The sequence below is a fragment of the Lepisosteus platostomus genome, chromosome 1 (genome assembly GCF_059453375.1).
Source record: "Lepisosteus platostomus isolate fLepPlt1 chromosome 1, fLepPlt1.hap1, whole genome shotgun sequence".
In the NCBI taxonomy this organism is placed as follows: domain Eukaryota; kingdom Metazoa; phylum Chordata; class Actinopteri; order Semionotiformes; family Lepisosteidae; genus Lepisosteus; species Lepisosteus platostomus.
In genome coordinates this window covers 78,549,817-78,571,696 of record NC_142611.1, presented here as the reverse complement: position 1 = coordinate 78,571,696, position 21,880 = coordinate 78,549,817, and the positions used below count along the sequence as shown (strand labels likewise).

Below are 21,880 nucleotides of genomic sequence, written 5' to 3'. Positions count from 1 at the left end.
ATGTCTCTAGTTTAGTTGTAATTGTCTCATAACCTTACATGACTAAGGTTAGCTGAAAAGCAAAGATTGTCAGTTTGTCATTATTTGGTTCACTTTGTCACTTTTATTATAGATGGGTGCTACATGACGTTTCCTGGTGTTACTGCTGTTTTGAATGATATTAACAGCCAGTGAGTGACATCCTTTGAAGTGACAGATCAGGAGGATGTCCAACTAATCTCAAACAGTTTCAATCACCTGTGTATAAATATAGCAATGCTTGAGCACCCAACCACGCAGCATGCCAGCAGCTAGTATCACCCTGCAGCGCACAACCGGCAGCAGGTGTGAGCCTGGCCAATAGCTGGGAAAGCTCAGGTTGCTGCTGGAAGAGGTGTTAGTGAGGCCAGTAAGGGGCGCTCGGCCTGCGGTTTGTGTGGTTCCTAATGCCCCAGTACAGGGACAAGAACACGATACACGATGTTCTGCTCCTCACTGGTAGCTGCCGTGTGGTGAGTGTACTGTGAGCGCAGTACAGGCTGCCACTACATCATCCAGGTGGGGCTGCACACTGGTGGTGGTGGAGGGGAGTCCCCATGACCTGTAAAGTGAGCGGACTTGAGCGGAGTGTCCAGAAAAGCAGTTTATAAGTGTAAGCATTATTTTTATTATCATTTCCTTCAACATGCTCTTTTTGTCACTGCTTTTTTCTTCAGATACTCCTTCCTTCCAGTCCAGTTTCAGAATTTCTCTGTAGATTCTAACTCCACGCCTACTGACACCTAGAGCAAGCAGATCACGTCTGTGCATCAGAAAGTCTTCCAGTGGCCTCCTCTTCAGCACGCCATATCCTATTTATTAATATTTCCAGCTGTTCATCATTAGGCAATATTCCTGCAAACAACCCTAATTTAGTCCAGCTCTTCAGTGTTTGTCAAGGTCTTTGAATTTAATACAGAAAGAGTGCTGTTGATGCCAGTTATGTTTGTTGCAATATGAAACAAACAACTATGGGGTCCTCACCCCGATTTGGTAGAAGCCTGTTTATTCTTTCCACAGTGTCAGCCAGTTCAGCTCCAGGGAAACGGCAGCCTGCCGATGACTCCTTCTCACTGCAGGGCTGTGCAGTGGCTCTGTGGCTAAGAATCTGTGCCTGTGGCTGGAAGGTTGCCAGTTCGAATCCCGCGGCCAGCAGAGGAATCCTACTCCGTTGGGCCCCTGAGCAAGGCCCTTCACCCCAACTGCTCCAGGGGCGCTGTACAATGGCTGACCCTGCAGTCTGACCCCCAGCTTCTCTCCCTGTCTGTGTGTCTCATGGACAGCAAGTTGGGGTATGTGAAAAGACAAATTCCTAATACAAGAGATTGTATAGGGCCAGTCAGGTGATCTTATCTTTCAAGTATACAGTATCTCACTTTCAGTGTTCCTGAAATCTGAGTCTTTCACAATCACTATTTCTCTTTTTCTTGGGTGTTTTGGTTGCTGTGGCAGTGTTTTATGTGGTTGTGACTGATATCTGAATATTATCTGTGATAGGAGAAATGAGAAGCTGCTGTTTCTCCTTGTATTAAAACATTTGCTTCTTCCAACCACTGATAACTTATCAGCTCCAAATCAGTTAATAATTGCTGATGAAATTGTAATGTTTTTTATTGGGAAACATTTTCTATCATATTAAACTACCTACTTCTTCTAGCTTTTTGCAAACTAATCCCTCTTCTAAAACTGCATTGTTAAATGATCATCATCATTTGGCTGCTATGTTTTTCTTAAGTGACATAATACCCTGGATATTACTCAACAAAGGGAGTTTAACCGAATATAACTAATACAGTAACTACAGCCTTTTATAGAATTAAACTTCTGGATAAAAAAATCCAAAATATAATATAAAATAGAGGAATAGAAAGAAGGTGGAAATAAACTTTCACCTCAACCGCACAACCAAACAATACATCAAATTCAATAATGACGTGAGATTAGGAGACCCATGTCATAGACAATCATACCACTGGGCAACAGAGGAGATCCTTTCAGGAAGCTGGGGCACTCTCAAAATCAATAGCCTTGATTCCACTGTTCTGCAACACATGCTTCACCATCGACCCGCTGACAGATTCTGTTGCCTGGAAAGGAAGTTGTCTGAAGGTGAAAGAGATCAAGAGGTCAGGCACATTGCTGTTCAGCCTGCCACATGAGATACGATGTAAAGGTTAAGCACTTGTGTTCTTTCTGAAGTGCGATCCTCTCGATATGAATTGTACTGTCCATACAAGGTCCTGGAGGGGAGGCACTGCTGTTGAATGTCTAAAAGATTAGGAGCTCTGGAAGACTCTTCACCACAACCGATTTGACAATTATTCTTACAGTTTCCTCCAGATTTATTTTTCTGGCTTGCAAGCCATTCTGACTTGATTTTCTTTGCGTTGCAAAATTTCAGTTCCTCTAAAGATTTCTAATGAATTTATAATTGCTAAAAAGAATAACCTTTTGGTGATCAATCCTGATGCTGAAACTTGCCAGCTTGCAACAATTGCAAATACTTATAAATAACTGAAATGTTCATAATGTATTTGAATAATTTCATGCTGAATAATTTAATGTTTTTCTTGTGCAGTACTTATATACAGTTTAAAGTGTCTATGAACACCTACTCTCAAATTATGCACAAGAATATCATTAGCATAGTTATTCATTGCAAAGAAGGAATGTTACAGGTGAGGTCACCCGAAGAAGGCTTCACGGCTGAAACGTGTTTTCTTTCTTCTCTTTTCGGCATGGACTAAACCTTTACTTATTCCTTTGCAGCCTACACATGCTGATGCAGCTCCCCACCTGAACTACTTCAACGTTACAGGTATACCATTATCAAGAAGTACAATGTAATTTCTTAACTATATATCAAGGATTGTTCCTCTTAAGAGAGCAGGATCTTGCTATGATAAGGGTTCAGAGCAGTTGAAGTGCTGATTTAGAATGCCTGTTGTTCTATTTAAAGTAGCACATCATGTCTACAGAAGCAGCTGTTGCCATCCAGATTCCGGCATACAATTTCTGAAATCATTTGCTATATCCTTAGAGTGCCAGCAATAAAGGACTACGGTTTCTGTACGCGAAGATATACATTAAGATTCCATTTGGATCCCTTAAACAACATTCCTAATATTTTATTATGGAAGTGATAGTAGAGGGAGTTCCTAAATAGTAATGAGTATTCATACTTCATTTATCCTCGTTTATTGCGTGACACGAGTAGAGCCAGAAATCTGCACACTGGCTCACCTCTCTAACTTTACAGATACTGAATTCAGTAGTTGAATATGGTTTCCTAGAGCACAAAATCACTAAATGTACAAATTCCCCTTTTCACACCAGTATGGCAAGTTTTTTTTAATTAAAATAGTTTAAAGTTTTTGTATAGTCCATCCCACATGTACGGAACAGTACTACTTTAGTTCAAATGGTTACATGTACAAATTGAACAGTAAGCCAACAGATGCAACGTAAAACTACAACAAAAAGCAATAAACCCTTACTCATTTCTAAACAGCAAACCCTTCTTCAAGTGAAACAATTAAAAGGTCGAACAAGCGGAAAAATCAGAAACCATTGTTTTTTTTTAATTAAAATCAAGCATTTTGAAAAGAAACACTTTATCAAAAGAAAGAATATTTGCATTCAGAAAAGAACACCCTCTATAGTTCACACCATCTTCTGTTCCAGTGAAGAAATAAATAAAGCTCAGAAGATCCTTCCCATAGCAGCGCAGCGACACCAGCCAGCAAGAACACACTAAGGAGGCAGAAAAAAAAATTAACCACAGATTAGGACTGATTCAACAGCAGATCAACACCCATGTTATAGTAATCAAGCTCCACATCTACAGTGCATACAAAAAGACAGCTCACCCTTTCCAAAATAACACTTTGTGGCCTACAAAGCTGAAATCAAAACATCAGATCAGAATAAAAATGTATCCTTTATTAATACATTGCACTTTTGTTTTTCACTTGGGAGGTCGTGCATTACAAACATTCTGGCAAGTACAAATGGAAAAACCCAGAAAAATGGTCGGATACGTATACACATCCTTAGTACCAGCAAAGGTAAATTAGCTCTGGTTTAATTGCTTTCTAAATCACCCAATAATCTAATTAAGCTCCACACCAACAGTATGTTCAACTGTAGAGATTGTGAAGATTCATTCAGAGTAAAATCAGTTCTTCCTGTAGCTCTCCTCTTCTGTCTGGGGCATCTCAAAGAGTCAACTATGGGGAACAAGGGGCTATCAAAAGGCCTCCAGGATAAAGTTGCAGAAAGTCACAGAATAGGAGATGAATATGGAAATATTTTGAAGGCTCTAAATATCCCTTTGAGCATGGTCAAGTAGCCAAAGACACATGGCACCACCAAGACCATGCCTAGATTTGGTCATTCCTCCAAAATGGATGACCGAGCAAGGAGGAGGAGGAGGCTGGTCAGAGAGGCCTCCCAAGAATTCAATGGCAACTCTGAAGGACCTGCAGGCATTTATATCAGTCTTTATTGCCAGCAGCCATATCACCCTGCAACTCACAACTGGCAGCCAACTGGAACTCAGCAGGTGTGAGCCTGGTCAGTACCTGGATGGGAGACCTCCTGGGAAAAACTAAGGTTGCTGCTGGAAGAGGTGTTAGTGGGGCCAGCAGGGGGCGCTCACCCTGCAGTCTATATGGGTCCTAATGCCCCAGTATGGCGATGAGGACACTATACTGTAAAAAGGCGCCGTCCATCGAATGAGATGTAAAACCGAGGTCCTGACTCTCGGTGGTCATTAAAAATCCCAGGGCGTTTCTCGAAAAGAGTAGGGGTGTAACCCTGCCGTCCTGGCCAAATTTCCCATTGGCCCTTACCAATCATGGCCTTCTAATAATCCCCCTCTATGAATTGGCTTCATTACTCTGCTCTCCTCCCCACTGAGAGCTGATGATAGGGTTACACCCCTACTCTTTTCAAGAAACACCCTGGGATTTTTAATGACCACAGAGAGTCAGGACCTCGGTTTTACGTCTCATCCGAAGGACCCGCCCATTTACAGTATAGTGTCCCCGTCACTATACTGGGGCATTAGGACCCACATGGACCACAGGGTGAGCGCCCCCTGCTGGCCTCAGTAACACCTCTTCCAGCAGCAACCTTAGTTTTTCCCAGGAGGTCTCCTATCCAGGTACTGACCAGGCTCACACCTGCTGAGCTTCAGTAGGTTGCCAGTTGTGAGTTGCAGAGTGATATGGCTGCTGGCTCATACCCTTTTGCATTTGGGGTTGTGAGCTACAGTGTGCAAATAAAGGTAAAATTAATTGTTAATGTGTTTTGATTTCAGGCTGTTGGGCCACAAAATGTGAAAACTTTCAACAGGCACTGTACGCATGAGCACAATTAACCATTAATCATTTTTAAAATGGAACAAAGGTAATTATTCGTCAACTTTAAAACCAGATTCTGATTTGTCTTGGAATTCAGATTCTGTGGTAACAGGCGTCATTTAGAAAAACGTTACTTTTGACAAGTGATCTATGTAGCAACAGCAGTGCCAGACTTCTGAAGCTAAGCATGGCAGGGCCTGGTCAGTACAGGGGTGGAAGACCTCCAAGGACCAGTAAGTGGTGCTCATCCCCCTCGACCTGACTTTCCAGGCATCCAATTTCCACGTCGGTAGACGCTGTGCTGTAGGAGGCGCTGACCACCAGATGACACGTTAAACTCAGGTTCTTCCTTGTTAACCCCAGTGTCCTGGCTAACTTCCACTCCGGACGTGCACTATCTAGCCCACCTAAAGCGAATATGATAACCACGCACCCCCCAGATGGGTGATCCACTTGAGTGGTGAATAAAACGTCCCCCCTCTTTTGTGTTAAACACTTGGGGATATTTTGGGATGAAATGCACATAAATACATTCATTATTACTATTGAGCAATGGCACACTGTGTGTTAATATGAGAGTTTGCATTAAATATAGGCAAGCAAGGCTTTATTAACAAGACTGAGGGATCTGGCCCAGTATTTCAGATCAAAACTTACCACAAACACTCAGTCACGCACCTCCCTGAAAAACGTAATTAGATTTTAAATCCAAGTGCCCTCATGCAGTCTTTGTGAGCCTCAATCAGATCTTTGCAGCCTTCTTCACCCTTCTCCATGATGCTGAAAAAGCACACAGGAACACCAGCATGAGAAAAACCCTTATCAGCCTCCTACTGCCTTTCATTATTACACAAACTGCAGAAACACTTGAAGCACGCTGTCTGGACAACCACTGTCTTTCAACAACCGCTCTTAAAGGGCAACTGTAGTCCCAATTTCTCAGACCGGTCATTAAATCTCATTAACAAAATAAATTCACTGACAGTATAGAAAACAAAAGGCAAACTTCAAATTAAGCACAAAATCGAAAACTTGGTGAAATTCCTGTAAGTTGCCCCAGTCCCACCATGGGCGAGAGCTCACCTGAATTGTGACGTGAAGTGACCCTTCCTGCTCGCTAGTCACTGTACTGACTAATTCGTGTGATGTACAATGGAATAATTACAGGTTGTGCAGCAGAAAGTTCACCGCAGAAATTTTCCAGGGTGATCTGCAGCCAGAGTTAATAAGCAGTATTTGTCTGCAAAACCGTCTTAAAATCTAGAGCAATATTTCTACCAGATTAGAAGAGATGTAGTCACGAGCCTTCTTGTTTATATTGTCATAGGGTCACACAAATCACCAGAAGCTTTGTTGCCTTATTCTGAATCACAGAATATGGCGCTGTGCATACCTGGAAAGTCTGTGCTGGAAATTGGAGGTTTTACAAGTTACTGTGCACATTTTCCTTTTATTTGGTTTGAAATGCACTTATCAGTGCTGATTATTTCTAACCCCAAAATACAAAAACTGTGTTACAGGAAATGTGGAAGACCAAGAGTGGTCAGTAAAAGCGTAACACGAGATGTCTGGCAACCAAATGCATAGTCCTGCACGAGACGGACTAGAGTACAAAGGAAGGTTTGCGTTGTTTTGGATTAATTGCCTTTTGGAGCACTCAACTGATGAGCTTCCAGCTGACGTCATGTTATGAAGGCCAAACTCAATTAATTCCAGCCCGTCACTCAGGCAGAACTAAACCATGCATAAACCACTTTCCCGTAACAACAAAGTTCAGGAAAAACATTTTTCAAGTCATTCATCAAGCTCAGCTAATATATTTTTGTGTCGATATCCATGGGCATCTTTAGGCAACGTGTTCCAGGTTTCTTCCAGGTCCACAAAAACATTTTAAAAAAAAACAACTTGTTTTCTTTAAACCCAACACTTCCATGCCAGTGCGGCGAAAATGGCAGATTCCATCAGAAAATACAAAAGCAGAGTTTAAGTAAAACGTTCATCTGGGAAAAAAAAGGTTTTGATTCTTAATACTTCAGCACACTTCAGAAAAACTACAACCCTGTAGAACCCACAATCATTGAAGGGCTTGAAGGGAGATTGAGAAGGAAGGGCAGGGTCCTCACCAGGCGTCCCGGGCCTTCTTGGTCTCTGGACACGCACAGCACGGTTTCAGGGGCTTCTTTTCCTGCGGCTCCGTCGCATCCTTAGTGGAATCGCAGCTTGCTGCCGATATACTCGACATCTTCGGTCTCTGGGTGCCTGCTGCGGAAACTCGGGGTCAAATACAAAAGGAGGAATTAAACTAGGCCGACATCCAAAATATAAGGAAGTAAGAATCTCGCCAAGTTTTTGTTTTGCTACATTTATTCCTTTCGTTTTTCGCACAGTGAGCTCCAAAATATACTGAAACGCAGGGATCGACTTATGCATTTTTCTGCAACACAATTCATTATTTTGTACGGCACTGCATTTATAAGCTTCTACACTGTTACAAGTTAGCAGACTACAGTATACATCTATACAAAGTTAACTTCATAAGGAACAGTTGCACTCTTCAAATACCGCCATTGCCGTCCATTTAAATAAATTGGTAATGTCTCTTAGATCATGTAAAGTGCACAGCTTATTAAAAATCTCATAACTATAACTATGCAGCAAAGTTACACACGTTTCAAACGTAATATCGCCCTTCACGTATTTTTCAATGGTACTTTAAAATAAATTAAGTACTACAATAAGTACAACTTAAAACCAATCGATTTTAATGCTCCCCTTACTTTATTTCACCTCTTCCGTACGACTGCTACTTCACGTGTGTCCTTACTTGCATAAGATCAAACGTTTTTACCTAAACTTCGGCGGTTCCTGGGGTATGTAGTTTTATAGCGGCCTCCCCCAGGCCAGATCAAACAGATCAGTGGAACATTCTTCAATACATCTCCCAAAATGCAATGCACGAGAACTATCGTAAACAGATTTTTCTGACGTGAAGTCACAGAATTAATTGCCAACATGGCGGCTTCCAGTCGCCTGCTTCGGCTGTTCAGGAATTGCCTGCAGGATTCCCGTCTTCCTCTACGAGCGCTGGGGCACACTCCCGGAGATCAAGTACGGGAGAAAACTAACAACTGGAGCAATGGCTGTCATCGGACTGGTCGGTACAGGACAGCCTGGGTTATTGGTCTGGGGATCGGAGGGGCTGCTCTGCTGTATTCCAGGGCAGATTCAGAGGATCAGTCATCACCTGGGACGAGTCCTTTGGGGATCCGTTTTACCGGCGCCTCCCTCCATAATCTGCTGCCAGTAGCGCGGTGTGCTACCCCGGTCAAACCGGATAGTCCCCGGTATACGTACAACTTCATCGCAGATGTCGTGGAAAAGTCGGCGCCTGCAGTTGTTTACATTGAGATTGTTGGAAGGTAAGAAGTTCAATTGTATGTTTTTAGATGTGCAAGACGGATCAGCTGTTCGGTCTGTGATTGTAAATCACGAGATTCAAATTAAGAACTGTCTTCAAAAAAATCTCAAAGTCTGTACAGGTTTTCTAAAAGTTTTCATTAGCATTCTGTGTGTGTTTTGTAGTGTTACCCTGAGCCGAATAATATAACTCCCAGTTTTAATTAGTCGTCTTGTACTGTTGTAAACTCGTAACACAAGGGAGTGCAATTTTAAAAACGTAACAAAAACAATGTTTTACCGTGTGAGCACACTGCACATGAAACACCGCTTTTCTTGTGAATGTCACAGCCTAAACACCTGTGAGTAATTTGATTTACAAAAACGACATGGATTGATGGTTTTCTCCGGTCACGTCATTTGTTCCCTGATTAGGATGAGTGAGACATTCTAACGAGGTTGTGCTGTTTTTTTTAAAAGCGTGGTGTTTACCTTCATGCAGCCTGCTGCAGGGTTTCTGCTGAACTCTGTGTGTCACAGATAAATGGTTTGCTAGAGCAGTCACTCAGCAGTGATTCTACAGCATCATTCCAGCCCCTGAGACCACCTCTTATGTTGCCCTTCTCTATGTCTTCTTGGACTGGATTGTGCTCTGCGGTCAGCAGAGGTCAGAAACCTTTATAGTCAAAGATGAGGCTTCTTTAAGGCTTGTGACAGTTGCTGCTTGCATGTTGCATGTGTTTATTCTGTGTTAGGCACCCGTATACACGCAGAGAGATTCCGATCTCCAACGGTTCGGGATTCATCATCAGCCAGGATGGGCTGATAGTAACGAATGCTCATGTGGTGGCCAACAAGCGAGGAGTGAGAGTCAAGCTGGCTAACGGTGAGACGTACAACGCGGTCGTGCAGGATGTGGACCAGGTAGCAGATGTCGCCACTATCAAGATAAATGCAAAGGTAGGCAAGGGAACGGGGTCTGATCTGGTCAATTTTATATGTACACAGACATTTTCATGACTTGAAAAACTATTTTATGAATGTCTATGGTATTGCCAATCTGTGTTCACAGCTAAGGCACAGATCTGTGTTTCAGCATTATAGTCTGCTGGTTTTCCTGAATGGGCAAGTTTTGTGAAAGTTCCCAGCAGGAAGCACACTTTAAGCGTCCCAGAAGAATAACTCGCAGACAGACAATATGGGGTTCAAAGATCTTTCCCCATTATTTAATGGCTCTCTTCTTGCATGATTTAATTCTCTTTGCTTTGGTGGAAAAACAAGGTGTTTTTTGGGGTGTATACATTTTTACCAACACACAACGTTTACATGCATGGTGCAATGTGTAGCCTGCCTTTAGTGCTGTAATGGAAGAATTCGCCTTTTCTAAAGTAGCGATATCTGTTCGGCGTGAAAAGTACAACGTCATGATGACATGGTTTAAACAATAAAAGTCTGAAGCTCCGTTCTGACAAAGAGGAGATTCCTTTGGTTTGAATCCATGAACAGATGTTGCAGAGCAGTGTGAGGAGCCTGCTTAGAGAAAGTTACATTTTAGTCAACATCAGAAGGGAAATGCCAGGATGTACCTGTACCAGTAGGCCCCTGGGGGAAACCCATGTAACCATGGGAGAACATTCAAACTCCACCCAGACAGCACCCCAGCTGGGCCCAGGTCCCTGACACTGCAAGGGAGCGACGCTAACTACTACACGACTGTGCCACCCCTAGGATAACACTAGCAACACTAGAATGGAAAAGATCTTGTTTGTATAAAGAAATGAGTGTCAGACCACAAAGCAGCAATATTGCAAAAGTTTAAAGATTCCAAAATGAAATATAATTGCTTCTGTCACCTTCCTGTGCTGACCTGAAATATGAACTGTGAATCTTTTGGATACAGTACGGTAAGGGAGAGCACCCTTATATTCAGAATTACTGCCCTGTGTTGCTCTGGTTGTGCAGAGGCGAATTTTGAAGAGCGTCGGCAGTATGAAATAGTTTTGCTTTATTATTCTTTCACCGCTGGTCGATCAGATGTCATCCCTTCAAGTGGCTGAGGGAGACTCCTGTCAAATCGCCCACCCTTTCTGTCCGCTGGTGTGTAATGGGTGTCTCCCCCCTCTGCAGCACCCCCTCCCGACTCTGCCCCTGGGTGTGTCTGCGGAGGTGCGGCAGGGGGAGTTTGTGGTCGCCATGGGAAGCCCCTTCGCTCTGCGCAACACCATCACGTCCGGGATTGTGAGCTCAGTGCAGAGAGGCAGCCGGGAGCTGGGCCTTTCCAACACCAACATGGACTACATCCAGACCGACGCTGCCATCGACGTAGGTCCTGCGCCGTGCAGCCGTCTGGAGCCCTCTGCCCAGACTCGGAAATTTTTCACACCGGCAAATAACACAGGGAATTCTACAGAAAGCACGTGTCGCTAAACAACCCCGACTGTGGCTCAGGAGCGTGGGTTGATATTGGGGCCCTTTCCTTTCATAGCCTGCTCAACTTTCCTGCTCTTTGTTTTCATTTATTCTTCACACCTCACATTCATGTCCTCGGTGTTAGCTCACAATGGGTTAGTTTTCACCTTGAATCTGTTCTGACTTTTACCCTGATCTGCTGGTTTGGCTGCCTGAATCTGAGAGGCAAGAACAAACTGGGCAGCCTGGTGAAAATATGTCAGGAGGTCACTGGGACTGATCTTCCAGCCCTCTGCTCCATCTGTCAAACACGTGTTTTACGGAAAGCAAAATCCATCTGTGACGATCCTTCACACCCCTTGTTTAATACCTTCCAGTTACTCCCATCAGAACGCAGATACCGCCTCCCCAACTCCAAACCCAATAGACTTAATCATTCATACCTGTAGCCATATCGTTAATTAACACTTGACTTTCTATGTATGTGTATCATTGTTGTTGTCGTTGTTTTTTTCTGTTTGTCTGTACACGAACACTGCTGCAGTAAAACAACTTTCACCATCGGGGATAATAAAGACTCTCTCTCTTTTTAAATCAATTCTTGAAGTGTTTACATAGCTACTGTTTATTGTACAGTGAGAGGTATTTATCGTTTCTTTTACGTTTTTGTTTCACACTTACGAATTGTATAGTTCATGTTTTTATTGACTCGCAAACTTAATGCATCGTTTATCTTTTAAATCTAGGCTTGTGCTTGTTTTTGTTTTGTTGCCGTTTTTGAAAAACATGTTTTGTTGTACTGTCTTGCAGTTTGGAAACTCTGGCGGGCCACTCATCAATCTGGTAAGTCCCAAAACTTCACAGCCTTCACACTAGTGATGTTGTTCCGGATTTGCCTAAGCTTGTCTTTCAGAGACAATGAACAACGCAAAAGTCCCTTTCAGAAAACGGTGTATGATGTTTTTTTAAAACTTTTTTTTCCAGAGCTTGCCGGTTAAAACCTTGTTATAAATGCTCCAGTATGTTGTTGTAAGTTAATTGCAAAGTCATAATGCAAAGAAAAGAAACACAATCTTGGGGGAAAAAAAAACCAGCTAGCCATCGCATTTTACTGAAAGGACATGATAATGAGTTATATTAATTTTTTTAAATAATCACATCTTAAGGTCACAGGGAAAAATGTTCATTTGTTACTTTTGGATTAAAACACAGAAAAATAATTTACTTTTATCATTTTTGCAGATTTTTTTGTTTCTAAGTGCATAGCACTAGGCCCCTCCATTCTTACTCAGTAGCGTGATGAAGAATTCAAGTCTTTCCAAGAAATCCTGTATAACTCCCAGCAATTAAGTAGGTTTTAAGTAGGATATACTTATATATAGTACAGTCGATCCCACAAATCTCAAGGTGCTATACCTTTAGGTTATTTTTAGTTTTTTTCCATGTGTAATAAACACAGAGACATGTGACAAAAATAGTTATTCCCAGGAATATAACTGTGGAAAACAAAAGAAACAAAGCTAAGAAGGGAAACGAATGGGAGTTAAAGGGTCACCATACTACTTTATTTCTGTGACTCAAGAATGTGAAATTGTGGGAACCCTGGGGCTATGTGGATCACGCCTCCTTGATATGTAAACAGGCACAAGGTAACAAAATGGTTCAAGTAACTGGAATGCAAATCATGATGCTTTACATTTTTTGCTTAGTTTTTTCATTGGCTTGCTCATAAAACCATCCGTCCACCTTATGACATCTACCTGAAAACCAGCCCTCGACCCAGTTTTTAGATCATGAAAGGCTCGGGTCAACGTGAGGTCACGCCTCAGAACGTGCTGAAGGCAGGACATATCCAGGGCAGGATGCCAGCCGATTGCAGGGCACATACACTTTAATTCTAGGGGGGAATTTAAAGATGCCAGTTAAGTGGGAGGAAACTGGAAAAACCCATGTCGCTATGGGGAGAGCATGCGTACTCCACACAGAAGGCACCGCAGGCCACCGTGAATCCCAGGAGCCTGTGAGGCAGCATTGCCACTGCGCTGCCCATACTAGATCTTGTACTAAACGTTTTCTAATATGATTCCCACACAAAGTTCAAGAAAACTGTCAGTATTTAATGTCAAATTTTTACTGTACGTTATATGGCCTACTTCAGTTTTCTAAAACCTTTCTGTTGTATTTGGCATGACATGAACTAGTTCACTTGGTGTTGCTGGGTTGTCATTCTGTAGTCATCTTGTCTTTTCTTGACTTTCCAAGCTTGTGCAAATGAGGGGGGAAACAAAACTGCAGAGGACAAGCTTTTTTAACCAGGCCGTAGCATATTGTAATACATTTGAGTCCTTCTCACTACGAGTTATTTTAATCCTGAACTTTAGTGAATCTGGTCCCAGTTTTAATTATGTGTTACCGAAGACAAAGTAGCTCGCCCAACTGAGAGGGTTAGTCCTGGTGGTAGGAAGTTTGGAGGTCAATATGAAAGACAGCCGAGTGTGTCCACGCTTGCTTTAGTGGGACCTTCTGGAGCTACAGTTATAATGACACTGCAGCCACTCTGACTGCCTCTGATTTTGCCTCCAGGATGGGGAGGTGATTGGTATCAACACCATGAAAGTGACGGCAGGCATTTCCTTTGCCATTCCTTCAGACCACGTGAAGCATTTCCTCAACAGCACAGAGGAAAGGAAGAGTAAGTCCTTCGGTCCAGCCTGTTCTCTCTCGGCGCAGTCTGAGCAAGGCTTTGGGAAGAATGAGAGGTTACAGTGAAGTTGGGGGTTTGGTAAACGGCACAGTCACTAGGACAGGACATACCAGTATTTCTTCATCTCGGTTCACCCTTCGTGTTGAGCTCTGACATATTCCCAAGAGCTAAGATACCTTTTTAAATGTGCTTTTTTATTGTCTTTGTTTTCTTTTTCCAAATGAGAGAGAGAGAGAGAGAGAGAGAGAGAGAGAGAGAGAGAGAGAGAGAGAGAGAGAGAGAGAGAGAGAGAGAGAGAGAGAGAGAGAGAGAGAGAGAGAGAGAGAGACTCTTTGTTCAGACATTGTGGCCAAATCGATCTGACTTTGGTGTCCCCTGTTGCTCTTTTAAATTCCTTAAAAGTAAGATCAGTGGGTGACCAAGAATATTTTTTTAATAATTCTGTTTTTTTTGCAATTTTTAATTTAAAATACCTCCTCCCCAAAGTTCAGGATTAATACCTCCTCCCCAAATTTCACAGAAACCTTTGAACTCTTTTTTTTGAGAGACATGATCTTTTCAGCGCCAGGTCTTACTAAGTGAAACCAGCCATGAAACAAATATGAAATGGAGACCATGTTCCTCGATAAACCTGAAATTAACTATCAGAGGGTAAGAAGAACCGCACAGAACTGCAACAACAAGTGTAGTGCTGAGCTCTAAATGTACTGTTCCTAAAAGCTGAAGAAAGGGGAGGTCTGGGCAAAATACTGTAAAACTACGCCCACTTGTGGTTCCTCAGTAAAGCAGTGGTAATTAAACTCATAGCTTTGACCTGGCTGGAAATGTAAGTGTTTTAGGGGTTGAAACATAAGGTCTGGTCCCTGGTGTTAATTAGATATGATACAGTATTCACAGGTTCTGACCTCTGAGAACATCCATCTACCTGTTTTTAGTAATTACGGTCCTTAAAACCAGAGATTAGCCTGGCAGGCACAGGCACCAGGTTTGGCTGCCAGTCCATTACAGGGCACAAGCTTACAGTGCACATACTCGGTCAAGCATATGGGGACAACATTCCCAGTTAACTTGGGAAAACATGTCATCGGACTGCAGGAGTCCAACTCGGAAACATCCAGCCAAAAACTGTGTACGCTGGTGTTTGTCCTGCGTGGTGTGTTCCCTGCTTTTATTCTGCAGCGGTATTGTTACTGGTCTGTGTTAGAGAGAAGTCCTTAACTGGATCTGACAGGAATGTTGTGACTGTAAACTGTTACATACTTCTATTTCATCTCTTCTGTTCTGCGCTGGGTGCTTCTGTGACATGTTAAGGATTTTAATTTTATTTTATTGTGGTTTTCCTCCAGAATCTTGGTTTGGTGAATCAGAAGCAAAGCGTCGCTATGTGGGTGTGATGATGCTGACATTAACTCCCAGGTAGAAGATCTTTTAAAAAAAAACACTTCCATGTAAAAGTGATAATATTTTCTGCAACATTTTAACGTCGATTGCCAACACAATCATTTTTTTTTCTATTTATAAAGGCAAATCCTTACTCTCAGTTATTAATACCATGCTCATACCTCTCATAGATCTATCTTTGTTTTTCCACATAGAGATATTTTTATATCTTTTACTAAATCAAATTGGTATTTTCCACTTTTGTACTTATGATGCCAAACTGTTTTTAAAATGGTACATATGTATACGAAGAACACAGCCTTAAATATAGCAAACAAAATATTGCCATAGCCTGTATTGCAAATAATGTGTGTTTTAAACATCTAATGAAATTATTTAAAATAGAAACTAAATGGCATACTTTAAGCACACAAATTGAATTACAAGTCATTAATAAAAATCAGAGTAATTGTGCAATACATTAGTACTAAATATAGAACCTGGCAGATATCGTCAATTACTGTCTTGTTACGTCAATTACTGTCTATCAGTGAAGAATGTACAAACTTGCAGGTATGTTTCTGTGCATTTTTTACATTTTATTTAGCTCTTTCCCACAAATTTCAGTACTGATCGTGATGATACAGTATTAGACCCATCTCTCTGTATGCGACACTAATGGTTGCACCTGAGAGCAGCTTCTGAGCTGTCAATCCAGATTCCCATAATCTGACAAAGCGATCACAGGTATTTGTTCCTTGCTTTATGTTGTGAAATTATGGCGCTATATTTCTTGTTGTACCTTTTTCCTCTTTTTTTCCGATTACGTATGCGATATTAGGTAAGAAAAAAATCTAAATATTGCCTCAGTCTTGTCAGAATGAAAGTGGGACGACGAAAGTGGTTTTCATTTTGAGTGTCGTTTTCATCTGTTAGATTTCCCCTTCTTTGATACCCAATAAATATATCTCGCATGTAGGAATTGATTAAGGTTTTTCCATTACCCATTGTTTGACAGTGTAAGTGCTGGCTTAAAAAAAACTCTTTCTTCTTAGTTAACTTCAGTTAAATTTCCACCAAACAGTTGTGCAGTGTCTGTTCCCTTTTTGAGAGCTTTTGCGAGTGCTGTACGGTACCCTTAAACAATTTTAAAGGCACATAATAACCCTTCATTTTTAAAAATCCTCAGACGAGCCTGAAGATAAGGAAAGCTGGATTTCATTTTGACTGGTGCCAGTCACTTGAGCGAAACTTGCTGTTCTTATTTTCAGAAGCATTTTAACTGGTCATTCCTTCTCGTTTCTGCTGGGCTGTCACGAGTGTCCTGCCGCAGCAGACTCAGCCACTGTGATGGGGGGAGACAGTACTGAGCAAGCTCGAGTGCACAGGGCTTTGCTAACTCCGCTGGGAGCCTTCTCATGCAGTCAGTCCTGGTTGTAGGTCAAATGTTAGTGTCACCGACTGGCAATGCAAGTAACAGGCTAAGCAGAAAAAGCCTACAATCGCCACCCCTTCCCACAAGGCCAGAAGTACTGCCCTGTAATTGTTTTGGGGGAGTGAGATCGAAAATAGCTCAATCGTCCTGTGACACGCCAAATGCTGTCATGAGCAGAATCGCCCAGTGTTACCGGGTTCACAAGCCGCCTGGTGCGGTGTTTCCTTTGCTGACAGGGGGAGTAGTTAGGGGTGATGTGCTAGAAAATAAAGAGGTCCGCACTGCCTTCTGCTGTCTCTTTCCCAGCATCATCGCCGAACTGAAGCTCCGTGACCCCACTTTCCCAGACGTGACCCATGGGGTCTTGATTCACAGGGTCATCATGGATTCGCCGGCATACAGGTGAGTCTGTGAGACAGGATAGGCGACTCCGGCCATGTGTCCCTGCTCGCTGCCAGCTGGATGTTTTGGAAAGTAGAGAAGTCTCCCAGCCATCATATCTCGCAACCATACCGATATTGGGTTTTAGATGTTCTTCCCGATCCATTTCTGCTGTAATCCGTCATATAGATCATCATGAGTTTATCCCTCTTCCTGTCGCTGTCTCCCAGGGCTGGTGTGAAACCAGGCGATGTAGTGCTGGAGATCAACGGCAAGCAGGTGAAGACAGCGGAAGAAATCTACAACGCAGTGCGCACCTCTGACAGCATTAACATGGTCGTGAAAAGACAAGACGACCTGCTTATTCTGCACATGACTCCTGAGGTCACAGAATAAACCTCATGAGCTCGGCAGGACACTTCATCAAGTAGCAAGAACACTTGGTGGATGTTATTTAAGAATGTTTGTGTTCAAAAAAGCCTGAAAAGGACTTATTTTTTAATTACCTTCATATCTTTTGCTCTGGAACTGGAGATGGATTGGAGACACATTTTATGAATGTGGACTTGCTTTAGCCTTAATGAATATGATTAAGATTAGAAACCATGTCTTCCCACTGTCTCATGCGTAATAGAATTGTATGTTTTCTGTGAGACCCACAGTGTTGAAAATATTCACCATGATAAATATTCTCATTTGCCTAAATAACTTAAATGATTGGACAGTAAGAAAAAATAAATGTATTTGGTTTTGACTCAATATTTTTGTCACGTGACTGACAAGTGGTTTTGTAGGCAATTTGGTTGCTAGTTGCTAATTGATCTGAGGCTCTCATCAGTCATTTCTTGAAAGAAGCCGGTGTATCGGCTTCAACAACACGGCTGAGTAGCTCGTTCCGTACTCCCACCGCCCTCTGGGTAGAAAAAAACAACTTCTGTTCTGAGTTTAAAAGCACTCCCCATAGTTTCAACTTCTGGCCTTCAGGCTGAAGTTTCACTGTAGGTTCTGAAAGGGTTAAATCTGTCAGTGCCTTTGATGTTTTGGAATATTTGAATCGCATTTTTTCTCTTCAATACTAAAATGATTCAGTTATGTGAATCTGAAAGTGTAGGAATTTCCTCAAACCTTTAAGTGAGGAAACTTATTGATAAAGTAGCAACAATAGATTGTACTTTTTTAACAAAACATCCCTTAAATTTAAATTGTACACATTTAACTATACATCACCTTAGGTCCACCACAGGTAACTTCTCCATATTAAGTATTTTTGTTCATATCTTATACAGCTAGTTTTTGCAACCTGCATGGCATGTATTTGGCTAGACTTCTGCTGTCACTAAACATTAATTAAATGCCCTTGCCATTTTTTCAGATACATCTGTTTTGGTATATACATCATTGATATGAATTAAATACACTAGTGGTCTTAATGAAAATGCTTGTGGTAAACTTAGTTGTTACTCCAGTTTTGAGCTTTCACCCCTTAAACGGACATATATGAGCATAAGAAAGGCTATACAATCCTGAACACAGGAACCTTAAAACTTTGTGATGACTTCCTCAAATTGTCCTGTTCAAATCTGTAATTGTGTTCATTTCAAAATGTGGTTCTGGAATTGTTCTGCAGAAAGTATTTACAAGATAGTACTTCTGTAACAATTTTATCACTTTCTATTTATTTTTAAAAAGTAACAACTGCAATTTTTACTTGAGATCAGGTGCAGTGCTCCAGATCACTGGAAAGACACCTGATATTCTTAACCTTGGGAGTAAATTGTTCTGCAGTGGTCGAACATAACTTCAGAGTATTTATTTCTGTTTAGTCCTGTCTCCTATATTTTCTGTGTGGTTTTGATGGTTGGCGCCTCATCTGCATGCAGCCGAGACATGGAGGAGTGCTGTCTAGTAACTAAACACACCCGGTTTTGGCATTGTTTATCACCTCAGCTAAAATGTTAATATTTTAACCAGCAGCGCTGATTATCAATCAATAGTCACATTGATTAATGTAACGTCAAGTGCTTGTATTTGACTGCCCAGCAATCCCTTTACAAAAATACATACTTTAGAGTAATATACAAAAACTAACAGTTTTATATATTATTAAAAATAGTTTACAAGAACTAACAGTTCTACAAAAATAGCTGATCTCTGATTTCAAATGTATTGTTCAAAATAAGGGTGGATTTCATTTTTAGTATTTCTATTTTTTATTTAGGTTATTATATTTCTAGCTTTTATGTATTATTTGCCTATTATTGGCAGGATTAATTATTTTTAAGAAATTGATGTTATATGGGGGTTTTAATAAAAAGGCAGGAAGAATTAGTAATATGAGCCTGTTGCGTTTTGTCGTCTGCTGAGTGAGGGGCTTTTTGGATGGAGATATCCGGAAGAGCTCATTAGTGAACTCTGCCTGAACCCCCACCGCGGTGCAGATTTAGCCATTGCAGGAACTAGCTGGCACGCCCTCCAGGTCGACTGTGTGCAGCCACGAGCAGGGCAGCTGGAGCAATCGGACCAGAGAGACAGAGATGACTGTGAGATGCAGCTGCAAGAGGGGTGTGGACACCACAAAGGGGCGGCAATGGTTGTGAAAGGGTTAAATTTGTCAATTGCCTGAGCTAAATGTGTCCCCCCTTCTCAAGTCCTTACAGAAGACAGACAAGCCCCATGACACGCAGGAGCAAAATTCACTCACTGTATGGACAGTAGTGTGCACAGGCGATAGGGAGGTCAGGAATCAGAGGTGTGGACAGTGCAGTGTGCACAGGCGATAGGGAGGTCAGGAATCAGAGGTGTGGACTGCAGTGTGCACAGGCGATAGAGAGGTCAGGAATCAGAGGTATGGACAGTGCAGTGTGCACATGCGATAGGGAGGTCAGGAATCAGAGGTGTGGACACTCTAGTGTGCACAGGCTATGAGGAGGTCAGGAATCGGAGGTATGGACAGTGTAGTGTGCACAGGCGATAGGGAGGTCAGGAATCAGAGGTATGGACAGTGCAGTGTGCACATGCGATAGGGAGGTCAGGAATCAGAGGTGTGGACACTCTAGAGTGCACAGGCTATGAGGAGGTCAGGAATCGGAGGTATGGACAGTGTAGTGTGCACAGGCGATAGGGAGGTCAGGAATCAGAGGTATGGACAGTGCAGTGTGCACATGCGATAGGGAGGTCAGGAATCAGAGGTGTGGACACTCTAGTGTGCACAGGCTATGAGGAGGTCAGGAATCAGAGGTATGGACAGTGCAGTGTGCACAGGCTATGAGGAGGTCAGGAATCAGAGGTATGAACAGTGTAGTGTGCACAGGCGATAGGGATGTCAGGAATCAGAGGTATGAACAGTGTAGTGTGCACAGGTGATAGGGAGATCAGGAATCAGGTATGAACAGTGTAGTGTGCACAGGCAATAGGGAGGTCAGGAATCAGATGTACGGACAGTGTGAATCCAATTATCAGAGTCCATGTCACAATAAACACCATGAGAAAATGTAGGCTGATGATTTGGCACAACAAATATTTAAGATTGTCCAGTCCAGTCATTTGGATGAGATGTTAAATCGAGGTCCTGACTCTCAGTGGGCATTTCTCGATAAGAGTAGGGAGTTATCTCAGAGTCCGGGCCAAATTCCCCCCCCCGCCCTTTACCAGATTGTCCCCCTGTATGACTGGCTTGCACTTGGCCTGCGATGGACTGGCGCCCCCTCCAGGGTGTACCCTGCCTTGCGCTCGTTGCTTGCCCGGTAGGCTCCGGCTTCCCGCGACACCGTATGGTATAAACTGGTTTGGCAAATGAAAGTTTCTGTAGTACCTCTGTCCTCACAGTTGCGGAGATGTGGAAAACTGGAGACTAGATTCAAGTGGAGAAGTAGCAGGCAAGCAGTCAGGCGCAAATGCCATCCGATGTCCTAAACCAGGGACAGGCTTAAGTCAAATCCAGGAAGAGGTGGGAGTAAAGCACCACAGGGAAATACAGAATGGAAGCTGAAAAAACAAGCCGGGGTCAGAGCCAGAAACAAACAATAACGTTCAGCTTAGGGGACATCCAGGAAAGCAAAGTCAAAATGAACACGGTCACGTCACAGAAGGTAAGAAACTTGTAAGACTAGTAACCAGAGACTAAGACTAAGCACCAGAGAATGGAGACAGGTTTTAAATTGCAAAGGAAGGTACAGTCTAAAAGGTGGCACTGATTGTACACCCTAGTGCATTATCACGGTAATTAATTGATTGACTGAATGAGTGCTGTTAGTGGCGATTCTGGTGTTGGGATTGCTGGATCTCCAGCAAGCATGAGTATGACAATTTCCACTTGTGTCCTCTGGGTCCATTTTTGATAGTGTTTATGCATTAATGAATTAAATGTGAAGAAATGTTCAGTCTCCAAATGTTCTAAGGAACTCCATCTAAATATCCAGAGTACAAACTGAGCTAAGATTGTACAGCCTAACTGTTAATATTTCATGCCTTTGGTTGGAAGTATTAAACAACCTCAGGCTTGTTTGAATGTGCTGAAAGTAATACCATTCCTGCTGGGAAAATAGGTATCCCTTTAGTAAATTTATGTCTTTATATATACAAGCATGTATATACTGTATATATAAATGGCCATTGCACATTAACTGCTGGTGAAGCAGGAAGGTAAAGCTCTGAACAAGAGTGTAATTCACACCCCAGCAGTAAAACAAACCAACTCACAGTTTTAGAACTCAAGGCAGAGCTCACAAAGACACGTTTCAGACGACACTCCAGCAAGACCTTGGGCCCAGTAACTACAGCAGTTGGGGATTA

The 21,880-nt window shown here is 42.4% G+C and overlaps 2 protein-coding genes across 3 annotated transcripts; one reads left to right on the top strand and one right to left on the bottom strand.

The window, feature by feature from the left end:
* Positions 1-3,354: 3,354 nt before the first annotated feature.
* On the bottom strand, positions 3,355-8,300 carry cox17 (cytochrome c oxidase copper chaperone COX17). Of its 2 annotated transcripts, none has more exons than XM_088638213.1 (4): positions 8,162-8,300; positions 7,508-7,655; positions 6,063-6,164; positions 3,355-3,771 (listed from the first exon to the last, which is right to left on the bottom strand). In XM_088638213.1, the coding sequence occupies exons 2-3, from the start codon at positions 7,624-7,626 to the stop codon at positions 6,080-6,082; spliced, it is 204 nt and encodes a 67-aa protein (XP_088494339.1). In that variant the 5' UTR covers positions 7,627-7,655; positions 8,162-8,300; the 3' UTR covers positions 3,355-3,771; positions 6,063-6,079. The 2 variants fall into 2 exon arrangements, with proteins under 2 accessions (XP_088494339.1, XP_088494338.1); XM_088638212.1 differs by having other exon boundaries at positions 6,042-6,164; positions 8,162-8,295.
* Positions 8,301-8,350: 50 nt separating this feature from the next.
* LOC148678979 (serine protease HTRA2, mitochondrial-like) lies at positions 8,351-17,848 on the top strand. The gene is made up of 8 exons (XM_088638208.1): positions 8,351-8,803; positions 9,536-9,740; positions 10,908-11,102; positions 12,000-12,032; positions 13,773-13,881; positions 15,240-15,309; positions 17,015-17,110; positions 17,320-17,848. The coding sequence occupies exons 1-8, from the start codon at positions 8,397-8,399 to the stop codon at positions 17,483-17,485; spliced, it is 1,281 nt and encodes a 426-aa protein (XP_088494334.1). The 5' UTR covers positions 8,351-8,396; the 3' UTR covers positions 17,486-17,848.
* Positions 17,849-21,880: the final 4,032 nt, after the last annotated feature.